The sequence below is a fragment of the Chelmon rostratus genome, chromosome 13 (assembly GCF_017976325.1).
Source record: "Chelmon rostratus isolate fCheRos1 chromosome 13, fCheRos1.pri, whole genome shotgun sequence".
Lineage (NCBI taxonomy): Eukaryota > Metazoa > Chordata > Actinopteri > Chaetodontiformes > Chaetodontidae > Chelmon > Chelmon rostratus.
This window is the reverse complement of record NC_055670.1, coordinates 2,405,885-2,420,109: the sequence shown is the minus strand read 5'-3', so window position 1 is coordinate 2,420,109 and position 14,225 is coordinate 2,405,885. Positions and strand designations below refer to the sequence as shown.

At 41.3% G+C, this 14,225-nt stretch overlaps 2 protein-coding genes across 2 annotated transcripts; both read left to right on the top strand.

Annotated features, from left to right (window-relative positions):
- Positions 1-390: 390 nt before the first annotated feature.
- LOC121616545 (C-type lectin domain family 4 member E-like) lies at positions 391-4,314 on the top strand. The gene is made up of 6 exons (XM_041951349.1): positions 391-514; positions 594-695; positions 1,022-1,186; positions 1,713-1,855; positions 2,533-2,642; positions 3,103-4,314. Exons 1-6 carry the CDS (start codon positions 445-447, stop codon positions 3,257-3,259), a joined length of 747 nt encoding a protein of 248 aa, XP_041807283.1. The 5' UTR covers positions 391-444; the 3' UTR covers positions 3,260-4,314.
- A 3,174-nt stretch (positions 4,315-7,488) lies between these two features.
- Positions 7,489-10,545, top strand: LOC121616269 (CD209 antigen-like). Its single transcript, XM_041950985.1, has 5 exons — positions 7,489-7,558; positions 7,645-7,746; positions 8,632-8,793; positions 9,676-9,815; positions 10,432-10,545. Exons 1-5 carry the CDS (start codon positions 7,489-7,491, stop codon positions 10,543-10,545), a joined length of 588 nt encoding a protein of 195 aa, XP_041806919.1.
- Positions 10,546-14,225: the final 3,680 nt, after the last annotated feature.

The following is a 14,225-nucleotide window of genomic DNA, read 5'->3' as shown; positions in this document are numbered from 1 at the left end:
ACTGCACAGTGTTTTGACTATAACAATATTCTTTTGACCTACTTGTGATTTTTTTGTTGACTGAAGTATATCAGCAGTCAGAAGAATCGAGTCTTGTGGACACTGGCTTAAGATTTTCTCCTCAAACTGACCTGTAGTGTCAACATTAGCAGTATGAACCTGTGAGCAGCAAATGAAAAGCCAAGAAGCTTCCTCAGAAAAACATTCATACGTTGATTTTTTAAGAACCCGTAAAGTCAAATATTCTTGAAAATGACTTTATTCCCTTCAACTTCACAAACTTCATTCTTGTTCCTGTTTCGAGTGAGATGGAGGTGATTCTCACAAACTATTTTTAGCGACTTTGAGATGTGACTTCCTCATCAAGTAGAAAAGTGAACTCATTCAGAGAAACTTCTGCTGCAGAGCAGACCCTCCACCAAATACCTGACACACTTCTGAGCGATGGAGGGAATCTATGCAAATGTTAAATATGACGACTCTGTTGACCCAAAGGCATCACAGCATCAGAGAGGTAAGAAGAAGGAGTGAGACAGACTGGCATTAATGCTGTTGTATCATGTCCTGTATCCACTGCTCTGTTCTGTGTTCAGGTCCCAGGAGCTCAGGGAGGAGGTTTCATGGAGCTGTTGTTCTCTTTCTGGGGCTGCTCAGTGTTTTCCTGCTGGCTGGACTCATCGGCCTCGGTGTCCACTGTGAGTTCAGGAATCACATTCAGAAGTTTGCCGTGTTGCACAGGCTTCTTTCTCTCTCATATATTCTTAAGCTGTTTTTGTCTTTTCTTCTTGCTTGTCCTTATCTTCTCAGTTATTTTTTCCTACCAAGCATAAAAGTTCCACATTTTGATATGGTGTGTGGGTGTGTGCTAACACGCTGGTGCAGGTTTTATTTGTCATGTCTTTTCTACTTTGGATAACTACATGGATTTGCTTCAGTTTTTCTACATCTGGATGTTTGAAACAGTATTGGAGATCTTTCGCTTAATAAACATAGATGTGACATTGTCTTTGATGTATTTCAGACCATGTCTCAGCTCATGGTTCAGCTGCAGATTTCTCCATTATGAAGGAAAACCTGACAGAGCGTCTCCAGGCCAGTAACAACAAGCTTTCCTCCGTCTTTGAAGAGAGAGACCTGCTGAACGCCAGCCTCACTGAAGTGACCAAAAGGCTGATTTGTTGCCAAAGTAACTATCCATGGAAGCTACTACTGCATGTAATAATGAACTCAAAGAGTGTCTCAGGGTTTACAACCTGCCTGCCAGAGCACTGAAGCACTAAAGCTCAGTCAGACTGAAATGTTAGAGAAAGCTGTGTCTGAAAATCTCAGACTGCTCTCTTGCTTCTGGGGAAGAAGTAATTCATCAAAAGAGAGGCCAACCCGATCAAGTGCTTTAAATGTGATCAGTAAAATGTTAAAACCAGCTCTGACACAGCCATTCAACCTAGGAAGAGGGGATGAGAACTTGTCCCTCTGAATTTCTTGAAAAGGTATGCAGCACCAGTTTGCACACAACTGAACATGTGAGGCTGTGGAACATGAAATCTAAACAGCTAAATGTATTGCTGAGCATACTTCCAGGCAGAATAAATGGCCACTCTCTATGTATTTCACAATAGGAGTCACACGCTGAATGTGCATGTTTTTAACCCTTGTCATCTGATGTTGGCAAAAGCAGACTTGCAACTATTTTTTTATGTTGTGTGTTCCAGAGAAAGCTTGTCCTGCAGGATGGAGGAGGTTCATGTGCTCCTGTTATCTCCTCTCCAGTGAGTCTGGTTCATGGACAAGAGGTGGACAGGACTGCACAAACAGAGGAGCACATCTGGTCATCATAGACAGCACTGAAGAGCAGGTACTGTGTGTCCATCCTGTGGGTGTGGGTGGGTGTTGATCCCTCATTGCACTGTTGTAACACCTTGGAAGAGTCGCGCTACACATTTTAGAAACACGCGATGTTCAGCTCGTGCTGCACACGTTATATTTCACACCTTGATGACCTTCACACTTTCTGAATGTGCTTCGGCTGATATTCTTAGTTTTAGCATACGCGTGTGCCATGTTTCAAAGAATTTTCACACTGCTGTCCTTTAGGCTCTGCTCCGAGCAAGCAAACACTCCTTTAACCTTTTCTTTGTTTTCATGCAGTTTGTAATATTGCATCCATTTGATCAATAAAAGATCTGTCTATCAGTTAAAAACTGTTTGTGGAAATATCCAGATCTGGACGTCAGTCAACATGACTGACTTGTTGAAACTTAATCATATCAAAATCTGGCTACAGGCATTTTTTTAGGATTTCATGCACAATTGAATGAAATTCCTTGTGTCCTGATTCCTTTTTGTGAACCATCAATTACCATTTTTGTGTGTAGACCTGGTGAATGAGGTATATGCTGTACTTAATGGACGCCTTAGCAATGACTAAATAAAGTAAGACTAAAGTAAACAAGGTCAAATCACATTAAAAGGTAGAGCATCAGAAAAAGGCCTAACATGTGTTTTTTTTGTTTGTTTTTTGTATTGAGACAGATGTTCCTCTCTAACTTCACTGAGGCTGAAACTTGGAGTTGGATTGGTTTGATTGACAAGGACACGGAGGGGACCTGGATGTGGGTTGATGGAAGTCCACTGACTCTTAGGTTAGGTTTTAATGTGTTTCTACTTGGTTGTTTGCTGCTGTATGTTAGGTGTGTAAAATCTTCTCTTACATTTTATATCATGTGGTGACATGGTGAATTTGGTGGAAATTGTACTGCAGTGACAGAGGACGTTAATATGACGTTAATGTACGACAATCGTGTCATGGCGGGTTGGGCTTTCACATTTGTTCGTGGACTCCATGGAGCACACATGAATGCTTCAAGCACACTCACCATCATTTCATGCTGCATCTGAGCCTGACTTCCTGGTCCAAACCCAAGTTTCACTCTCCCAAACATCCAAAATTCTCAATGGAAACAGCCTGGCATCCAACAAAAACCAATTGACCCAAGCATGAAAACACTCTAAACATGGGTTTTACTTTGGTATTTGGTGGCAGTTGAGGAGAACTGACCTCTGATTTGTATCTCATGATTCCCTTGTTGACTGACCTATAAGGTACTGGGAGGCCGAGCAGCCTGATAACGGTGGTGGACACGCAAAGTGGGGTGAGGAGGACTGTGCACACATCAGAACCGGCAAGAAAACTGCCGAAAACTGGAACGATCGGTCGTGTGATGCTTCTCTGCGATGGATCTGTGAGAAAAAGATTTAGTGTTGGTGGACAATAAGTGTGTCTGAACAGAGAAGGCAGTCCTGTTCATTCTTTATTCTGTGTAAACATCTCTGCATCAGGCTGAGGATGTTCTATCTGTTTAATTATGCCTGCATTAGGTATATCTGAGTGATTATTGATGAAGTATTCTGATCATCATTCTCTTCCAGCAAGTAGAAAGTCAAGGCTCAAAGCTCCTGCCAGACCACAGCTGTGTTATATCTGCCAATATTATAGTGTGTCCTGCTCCCCTCAGTCAGTGCTCATGATCTTTGATGACTGTGACTGACTTAGAGATGTTTCTGCTCAGCCTTTTTTAAAGACATTTTTGTTACTCACCCTTTCAGCTTCATCAACATATCTGTGCCTTGATCCAGAGCTTTTTTCCTTTTTGTCTCTGGTCATACATGAAACTCCAAACAACAACTAGAGGATAAACATGCTCATAAAAAGACTTTATTCATATAGTTGAAAACTATCAAAGAAATCTAGGCTGGAGCCACTTCTTATAGCATCAAAGTTTGACTTGAAACTGCAATAAACTCCTGTACAATGATAGCACATCAAAGATCCAATGAAGCTTTTAGCACAACCAATAAATAGTTTGATGAGTGAGTGTGTGAGTCTGTAAACTTTGTGACGGCCAAACTTCAAATCATAATTAAACATTGTGATAAAAATTTTGCTTCATTGTGTATAAAAAATCAAATCAAGTTTTATTTTAGTTTATCACTTATACAATCACACACAGTATAACAAAGAGTTTAATGAATAGAAGAATAAAATGGGTGAAGATGACATGAAAATCTGATCTTAAACAAGTCATTTGGTAAATGAATTAAATAGAATAGAAATATATAAAATATAATAAAAATGAATAAGTAGTAATGATATTCAATTGTCAGCGTGAGTCTCAGAAAAATGAAAGAAAGAATTTATTGTCATTTAGAATGAATTTCTTTTAGCTAACATAACGTTCATGTGTTTTGTCAGTTGTGGTGATGTTCTTTGTGATGGCCGGCGCTGAATCTGTGTTGTTGTGTCTTTTAACGTAATCGTGAGCAGAATTAAAAGCTTTGAAAAAATGTCCTTGACTGTCTTTATGTCTCTTCTTTCATCCCTTATCGTGTCTCTAACAGGGAGGTCAGAGGTGTTCGGTGTTTTGCTTGAAGATACACTCAAACCTAAACTCTGGTCCAGCAGTTATAAATGATCCATCTTTTCACTGCAGCCTCCTGCTTTTAAGTCCAGGGCACAACAATATTCCTGTAGGTTTACATGTGGCCAACAGAGGCCTTATGACGGTGCCACAAAATCCTCTTGTTGGGGAGGTCAGGGATGACAGAGAGTGACTCAGACAAGACAGCCCGCTGTTCTGTTCCCATTAAGACAGTCCAAACGCCTCAGTTAAGGCTGAGGAAAGACTGTCTTCATGGTCAACAGGAACCAGTGTTGATTGCTGGTTGGAAACAAGCCCGTCGACAGGGGGGGGGCAACTTGGAATGTCTAATTTCAAATATATATATTTTCCTTTTTTTGCACAACACCCCTACCCCCCGTCTTACCAGAGAATGGTTTGACCCCGCTCTGGCGCACTTAAGGCTACGCTGCATACGTGCCCTGAAGCGGGAAATTTAAATCTGTCATTAAATTTACGTAAATTTGCGCGATCACCGTGACCAAAGCCCGATTCGAATCTGTCACTTGTAGCCTAATGAGCTGCGGTATGACAAGACATGCTGCCCGCGTTGAGCGGAGGAGAGAGGAGGTGATGGGAGATCAGGGAGGTGATGTTAGTCTGTGGGGAGCAGGTGCGCAAGGGTGACCAGACTCGGGTCCGGCGGCTGGATTTATCTTGGGTTTACAACCCACTGTGTATTATAGCAAACGCTAATACGAATCCATCACCGAAACAGCACAAACGAGCAGCAGTGGAACAGCAGAGGAGCCTGTCTGGAGTCCTGTGAGGAGGGGGCGTGTCCCGGGTCCCACCCAGCGCAGCAGCCACAGATCAGCAGGGAGCGTGTGTCAGTCAGCCTGCATTCATCATGAATGCGGTTGTTGATGTTGTTGTTGTATTAGTAGTAATGAAGGCCTATCTTTTACCACTGAAAGCTGGCTTTCTGACTTTTCAGAGTCACTTGAAGACCAGGTTTGTCACCTGAAAAAAATATGCTGCAACATTTGAGGATGACCTGGGACCACTAGACCTGCTCAATGACATCTATGGCATGGGTCTACAAAGTATTTATGTTGATCTCTGCACGATGCTTTGCATTTTCTTGTCTTTGCCAGTGACTGTAGCTGAAAGAGAGCGAGCCTTCAGCAAAATGAAAATAATAAAAAACTACCTACGCTCCACCATGTCACAGGGCAGGCTTAACAACCTAGCCATGCTCTCCATTGAGCGTGAGCTTGCTCAAATACTGGATTTCACTGATGTTATAAATGACTTTGCTGTCAAAAAATCTAGGCGCATCACTGTTTGAGGGCTTCATAACCCCAGGGATGTGGAGGGGGCAGGCATAGGATGTTTAGTTATACAGTTTTGTTGCTTAGCAGGCAGGCATAGCACTCTCAGTTGTATTGTATTGTAGCCTACATGGGACAATTGATGGAAATGGTTTGTTTATATTGTGTCACATCACATTACTGTCTGTTAACTGTCCATCTCCAATTAAATAATTTGAAAATCGACAGTCATTGCTTGCAAAGCGTTAAAAGTACTGCGTATGTTGTCGTGACAAGCCGATGGGGGGGCCCTATGATGGTCTGTTGTCCCCAGGCCCCAGCAAGTCTGTTGACAGCCCTGGTTGGAAATAAGAGTCTCTGATGATGAATTTATTCAAGCCTCCAAGTACTATGGTCCTCCCACACTGGAGCATTCACAGCCACTACGTTTCGGTAAATGATCAGTTATTCCCACAATGATGAAAGTCAAACCAGTTAAGGGTTAATTCATGTAGGTGGGGTAAGTGAAATACAGTCCCCGATTGGCCCTGGCTTTTTACCAATGAGCCCCAGTCTGATTGGAGAAAAAGTTTCAGCAACTTCACCTGAGCTGAAGCTAGTGTTTGACTGCAGTAATAATACCACTGCAGGAGCAATGGGAGTCTTTCCTAAAGATAAGATAAGACAAAACTTGATAGACAAATAAAATCAACTATATATATGAACTTTATATCCAAAAAGATTATAAAAAGAGTTTTGCCTAAGTGGGATCCTTCTCTATACACCTTAAATTCTCTTTATGTAACATGGCAGAAGGGAGAAAATGAAACGAGCTGTGTCTGCTGTGGTGAAAGTATTTCCACGCTGCTGATTGGAGCAGCCATGTGTAAATCACACAGAAAAACAAGTGACCACATCGCCCCCAGCTGCATATCTGCTGCAGCTGCATGACCGCGGCTTCATTACTGCAACCTCAGATGAGTCTGCATAGAGGCACAGTGCAGCCGAGAGATTTTGAAAAATAAATCAATAAAATAATAATGAACTTTATTTGTATAGCACCTTACATACAAGAAACACAGCTCAAAGTGATTTACAACAAAAAATCACATGCTTCGCATGAATATCCCCCAGCTGAGGATGAATAAAGTCTATCTTATAAAGTCTTCTTAAAAGACACAGAATGAACATAAGAACATTAAAGATGGAGAATAAAACACGCTTGATGATAACATTAAAAAAGAAGTAAAACCACTAAATAATAGCAATAAAATAAAGTAAAAAAAAAACTACAATAAAAATACAACATTATAGCTAATTATTCTGTGAAACCACTCGTCCACGCTGTCTTTTCCTATTGCAGAATAGTTGCATATGGAGAATATGAGACCGTAGTTCAGGACCATCCTTCATCACATGTCATTTTGCTAGTTGAAGCACTTATTCAGACACACTGTGGGTTCCTGTCAGTTTTGTAGCAGGCTATAATTACACTGTATGTTTGAAATAAAAGATGTGTCAGTGTGGTGTTGTCATCAGAGCTGTCACCTCATTCCATATTCCCAGTTTTCTCATCAATAATGTCCTAAACTGCATGTCATAATAGACGGTGCGTCTGAAATTAATCTTGTTTCAAAGCGAGCAGCACACAAAACGCTTTCAGCACCTCTGAAACTTGTAACTTCCTCATAAACGAAGATCTTAAGAGAACGAAAGCACTCTGCCTTGTAGCTGCGTTACAGGGTTGACCCTTCAGTACAGAGTTGGCCCCTTCCAAGATGGACGAAATCTACGTCAATGTTAAACACGACAAGTCTGCCAAACCAAGAGCTTCAGCAAATCAGACAGGTAAGGATGTTCAGTCAGAGAGACAGGTGGACAGACTGACTGCTGTTGTATCATGTCCTGTATCACCTGCTCTGCTCTGTGTTCAGGTCCCAGGAGCTCAGGGAGGAGGTTTCATGGAGCTGTTGTTCTCTTTCTGGGGCTGCTCAATGTCTTCCTGCTGGCTGGACTCATCGGCCTCGGTGTCCACTGTGAGTCCAAATTCAGAAGTCAAAGTAATGATTTTAGTAGCAATTCTTCTCATATTTTATTGAGGTGTGTATTTTAACCTTCCTTTAATTCATGTTCAGCTGTCCTGTCTTGCACTTACTGTCCCCTTCATGTACTCTTGATTGCTGCTGGTCTTCCTGCATGACTTTCCCTCATTTTTTTTTTTGCCTTTACCAAGGTAAATATGCATATTCAAGCATCTAAAGCAGCGACGCTGTGTAAGCAGAGTTTAGGATAAACACAAGCATCATGTTTGGTTACTGGGTCCGGTCGTCTTGTCAACATTTATTCAACATCAGCATATTTGCTGGGACAACATGATGTCCTAATTTCTGAAAAAAAGTGTGCAACTGTTAAGAAACACGTCCAAAAGTGCTCGTATTCATCTCTCTACTGCTGACAGCTACATATTCCATACAGTCGCTTAGCTGAGAGTGATTTAACTCAACAACATTTTAACTTTAATAAGGGAACTGTTTCTGTATCATGTGGATACAAAATGTGTTTTGTGTTAAGGAAAAGCTTTTACTGACTTTTAAAGAAAGAAAGAAAAAGCAACAAACTGTATCCATCCATACTGTACATGTAGATACTTCTGTTTTAAAAGAGTGGCATCACATGAAAGACAAGGTGTGTTATATATACTGTATAATGAGTAGAAAAGAAGGCGGTCCAGTTCATACAGAGACAGAAATAATATACAGCAGAAGACTCACAGCAGCAAGTCCAATCAGACACATTAGTCTTAAGACTGAATGCACTTCAGCACTGGTTCATCCACCACACACTTCTAACCACTTGGTGTCTGTCTGTGAGGTCCTGTGTTGAACACAGACACGTGGTTTCTCTTATTCTCTTTATTTTAGACTATGACTCAGTGCAGCATTCAGCCGCAGAGCTCTCCGCTATGAGAGCCGACCTGACTGAGCGTCTCCAGGCCAGCGACGGCGAGTTTTCATCCCTGACTGAAGAGAGAGACCTGCTGAACGCCAGCCTCGTTAAAATCACTCAGGAGCTGAACAGACTGAGTGAGTGTGAGCACTGTGCACACACATTCTCCTCTACAGGAGCAACATGGTGAAAACCACAATCTGTCATCTCACTTCTGCAAAAAACAGCTGCAGTCAACAGGTGTGTGGTCTAATATGTGGACCCTAACAGACAGCTCACAGCACACATTTTGACCACTCAGCCTGTGCTTTGAAGGGGTCAAGAACACAACCAAAGTTCAAAGTTAGAAAGAAAAATGTGTCACTAGGCCCCATCTTACCATCATTTGCTATCGGCAATCTCAATCTTGGCACTCTAACTAAGTGTGAGACAGAAACAAAGCGAGAGAGCAGGGAGAGATTCTCGCTGCGCCATGTTGCAGCTATTAGTAATACATACTGTAGATATGTGCATGTAGATAGATAGATAGATAGATAGATAGATAGATAGATAGATAGATAGATAGATAGATAGATAGATAGATAGATAGATAGATAGATAGACTTTATTTAGACTTTCTGGGAAATTGCAGTGCAGCAGCAGCATTACTCACAGTGAAATAAGTGAAAAATTGTGAAATAAAACTATAAAGAACAAACTATACATAATAAAATGTCACAATAGCGAGCAGTAAAAAATTATATACACAATAATAAAATAGCAAAAAAGCAAACAGTAGTAATGAAAAGTATTGCACAAAAAAAATATCTACAGCAAATGGCAGTGTGTAGAAAATAAAGTGACTGTAAGCATTACACACAGTGAAAAAGTGAACATTTGTGAAATAGGACTATAAAGAACAAAAACACTAACTAACTAATGTAGAAACTAGAGACAACCTTTCAGGCTGGATATCACATATGCATGTTTGCGACCTTGCTGCTGTCGTGTTTTTAAAGCTTGATTGTCTCTTACATAAGGTCCGTGTCCTGCAGGATGGACGAAGTTCAGGTGTGCCTGTTACCTCCTCTCTAATGAGTCTGGATCCTGGGAGACGGGCAGAGAGGACTGCAGCGCCAGAGGAGCAGATCTGGTGGTCGTAGACAGTACTGAAGAGCAGGTACTGCGTATGTGTCTGTGTCTGACATTTATACATGAACACATGTTGATAGCTTTCTAAATGTTTCATGTAGATATACTTCTTTCTGCCCGATTTCCAAGAGTCCATAGCCAGTGTGGGTGGGGTGAGGGATGTTGAGTTGGTTGAAATCTGCAAACTCACCACTGGATGCCACTAAATCCTACACACCGGACATTTAATACATGTTCAAATACTCTAGTGTAAATGACATGTGATGGTGGCAGCAGAGGAAGGAGGCAGGGATTGACCCTCTGGCTATGATCAATTTTGGCAAAATTCCATAGCAACCCATTTAATAGTTGTTGAGATAAATTAGCCGAGATCAAAGTGGTGAATTGACTGCATGTCTAAAACCTGATCGCAAAGCAAGACCTTGACAAAAAGGCTGAATTACACTTTTTAATTAAAAAAAAAAACAAAACAGGTGTAAAAGCACAAATAGAATAACCAAAAGGTTTTTTTTTTTTTTTTTTTTTTTTTACCATAACAAATAATCATGTTTGGATGAATAAGTTCAGTTATCACTCTTTATATTGAATGCTATATATTTATATGTGAGATCATTAAAACTAAAATATAAACACTTATTGAACAGAGGTTCCTCTCTAACTTCACTGCGGAGGGAACTCTGGCTTGGATTGGGCTGACTGACAGAGTCAAAGAGGGGACCTGGACATGGATTGATGGAGCTCCACTGACTCTAAAGTAAGGCAGAGATGAGCATCATCTTGGTTATGTATAAAAATATATCAAACAAAAACACATAAACTGTTGTGTTTCTGTTAGTGCCATGTATTTGTTTTTGGTCTGCCTCAGTAAACTCTGGAAACACAAATATTTAGAGTAATCAACACCACAAAATCAGCATGTGAGCAAAATTTCATGAATAACATACACAATGTAATAATTTGACCACTTTGTTGAACTATAGTTTACCCAGTAAAACCACCAGGTGGTGCTATCAGTCCACTTCAGTCAGGAGGCTGTGATCTTCACGAATTTACATAATTGGGAGAATTTTTAGTGGAATTTTTGAACATATATATATATATGTGTGTGTGTGTGTGTGTGTGTGTGTGTGTATGTGTGTGTGTATGTGTGTGTGTGTATATACATACATACATACATAGAGAGAGAGAGAGAGAGAGAGAGAGGACTGATGAGAGCTGCCTGCAGTGGCTGGAAATGATGCTGATGAGAGTGGAGTTGAGGAAACAACGAGCTAAATCATGCTAAAACACTCTGAGCAGAGTTGGGTGATCACTCTCTGTGCAGCACACTGGCCCACACTGCTTAGGCTCAGGGAGCAGTTCCTGCTGAATAACATGAACTATAGACTGCCAAACATTAACAGTCATTCCTGTCTTGTTTATGGACCTGTTCAGGTACTGGCGGAAAGCACAGCCTGATAATGGTGGTGGACATCGAAAACTCGGGGAGGAGGACTGCGCTCATATCATCAGTGGAGAGAACAAGTTAAACAACTGGAATGATTTGTCTTGTAATAGCAGACTGAGATGGATCTGTGAGAAAATGATTTAGAACTGGTGCAAACAGACAGCAGGACTGTCCTTTACATACAGCTCATGGCTCAGCAGAAAATAAAGAAAATCATTTACAATAAAATAATCAAACAAAAAGATGGCGTGTTTCCTCTTCATGAAACTTCTGGCTCCTCCATCCTCCCAGATGAACGTCCCTGCTCCTGCCTGTGAGTCCTCTTACATTAAACGAAGGGGAAATCTGGGGCTGAAATTGTCCGCCAGGCCTTCAAAACTGCGTTGTCGTCTTTGCTATCACGTGCATTCTGAAGTGGCTGCTCAACATCCCCGATAGCTCGAAGGTAGGGCTTACAGATAGCTCTCGCTCTTTCTGTTGCTATTTTTGTGAGCTCGTTTTTCAGGTGGCTCTTCACCTGCTCGGCCAGAAGACCCTCATAAACCACTCTGTAGTAAGGAGGGTGCAACAGCTCCAGTTTGGACCCCTGGCCCTTTTTCCACGTCTTCTTTCTGGTACAATACGCTGTTACACTTTCAGCAATGCTCCAAATAATAATGAGAGAACAGATTAGGTACAGGCCAAAATCCTGGAGAAAAAAACAAGAAGAAGGCAAACTTTAAACACATGTAACAACCTCTCTTTCTCTCGTTTGTTCTTATGTAACGTAACTAATTTTTGATTGTACTCAGTATCAAACCAGGTAAGGTGAGGGACGACTGTATCAAGTATTTCACACATCCTTCTATCTGGTCTCTTAGCAACTGTAAATGCTGATTCCCTTTCACTATAAAAGTAATCTTTTGCCAATAGTAACTTTTTTAGTTGCTTAACTTTAATTGTAAAGTGAAGTGTGACCACTTTAATAAAACTGTAAAGAAACCCTTGCAGAGATGTTTTTATTAGCTTTCTGGCAGAGAGTTAGATGTTAGTTAGAGTTAGCAGCCAGTTAGCTTAACTACAAAGACTGGAAAACAGCTGTTTCTAGTTCCAAACAGGAACCGTCCAGGACAGTGAGCAGCAGGGCTGGAAAACACAAAGTATTTAGAAATAAAGCAACTCGCTGGAAAAGTCAAGTCAGAATACTGTTTATGATACTGTAAATTTGACACTTGAACTAAGTGGGTTTCAGATCTAGCAGGATGTGGGTTTGACTTCCTGTACGGGCTGTGGAAACTGTCCATCTTGACTGCAACAGCAACAGCAGGTACCTCTGAACAGAGCCCAGACGTGCTACATGTGAATATTCACCATGCAACAACGACAGACAGTGGGATCAATCTTCTTGTCTTACTCTCAGCAAACAAGTAAATAAACATACATATTCTCAAAATGCTGAACTGTTCCTTTGACCCTGAACTTTTCTGCCGTGGCTGCAATCTTTCAACAACTTTTGTGAATTAGTTTGAGTGGGCTGAAGTTACCTACGCTTTAAGATCAGAAAAAAACCTCATATCCATCATACTGCTTTTGGAGGCAATGGAAAAATATTTAATAATTAGAAGAAACGGAAGAAGAAAACTTCCTTAGTTTTTATAAGAGTCTAAGTCTGAAACTCGAAAGACATCACTGTGCTTCTTTAATCGGACTCATTAAAGATGTTACTTACAAGTGACGCAGTCTTATAATCAGCTTTGATCTGTTTCTCCTCATAGGTCAGATTGTCTTTGCAAGGAATTCCAGTCTGAGAGGCGCCGAGGTTTGTCATCAGGCAAACGTACCAATCTCCAAGAGAACAGATGAAATCCACACAGCACTCAGGCTCAGATAAGTCACCAACAGCTTCACAAAATAGTAGCAGCCACTGATGCACCTACGACTGCGGTACATGGAAAACATCCCCTTTTGGTAGAGAGGCTCAGTGATGTTGACCACCCAGGTGAGGATCACAGGAGGGATGGCCAGGTACACAAAGCCATTCAGGTGTATACCTGGTCTGCACGAGCACACAAAATCCATGTCAAATATGTACTGCAGGAGGTAGAAGATGACTATCAGCAGGAACACGCTCACTGCATTTATGAGTTTGAGTCTCTGAGGAAAATCATGACCAAGGTGAGTCGTGGTCATGCTGCCTGAGCAGAGGGTCAGACTGAAGAACAATGGGCGAAGTGGAAGATGTTCTGTTGCGAGGCCGCTCCGGTTGATGATCGAACAGGTGAGTGTGATGTTCTCTCTAGCTGAGTGAGAAGGCGTCAACACACATGAACAGTGAAGATGTTCTGCTTATAATGCATCCAGACAGCGAGCCGTGTGCTGCGGCGGCTAACCACGATGTGCCAGCACTTTCACAATGATGGCACCGTATGCTTTCACTTCTCGAATAACTGAGGAGGGCTTTCCCATGAAACTTTTATTGTGCAAATGAAAAGAAAGAGATCCTCATTTTGACCACTAATCATTTTCTCAAATAAATCAAAATGGTTCAGGAAGAAAAGTAATACAGGTGACAGTATCTGTAATTTACATCATTTGAGAGGTACCATACTGTTCCTTCCACTTCCGGTCTAAGATAACCGCCTCCCAGCTCCTGCTCTGCACTCCGCAGGCTGATGTGCAGTGGTGTGAGGTAGTGACAACAGTTAGTAGCTATAAAGCGCACATGTATCGTCTCAGCACGAGATCAAAAAGACACTTGACGCTGGACAACATCAACAACATATGACCCAAATGCCAACCTCTGGTGCTGAAGAATGAAAAAAGCCAATCAGTCTCCATATTATTTGTTATTATTGTTGGTCCATATTAAAATTGCCAACTTTACAGCAGAAATAGATATGTTTACAGACTGGTACTAAAAACGGTTCTGGTTTCTGTAGCTAATTTCCCCATTCAGGACAACTGCAAAGGGGGTGAATTTTTATATAACTCACTCATTGAAATTAATTAATT

What these genes read in the sequence shown, in the direction of transcription:
- LOC121616269 (XM_041950985.1), top strand. Translation starts at nt 7,489, where the DNA reads ATGGACGAAATCTACGTCAATGTTAAACACGACAAGTCTGCCAAACCA. An exon ending in AGCTTCAGCAAATCAGACAG is followed by an intron (nt 7,559 to 7,644) that starts GTAAGGATGTTC and finishes CTCTGTGTTCAG; the next exon opens with GTCCCAGGAGCTCAGGGAGG. An exon ending in TAGACAGTACTGAAGAGCAG is followed by an intron (nt 9,816 to 10,431) that starts GTACTGCGTATG and finishes CTTATTGAACAG; the next exon opens with AGGTTCCTCTCTAACTTCAC.
- LOC121616545 (XM_041951349.1), top strand. Translation starts at nt 445, where the DNA reads ATGGAGGGAATCTATGCAAATGTTAAATATGACGACTCTGTTGACCCA. An exon ending in AAGGCTGATTTGTTGCCAAA is followed by an intron (nt 1,187 to 1,712) that starts GTAACTATCCAT and finishes TGTGTGTTCCAG; the next exon opens with AGAAAGCTTGTCCTGCAGGA. An exon ending in GGAAGTCCACTGACTCTTAG is followed by an intron (nt 2,643 to 3,102) that starts GTTAGGTTTTAA and finishes CTGACCTATAAG; the next exon opens with GTACTGGGAGGCCGAGCAGC.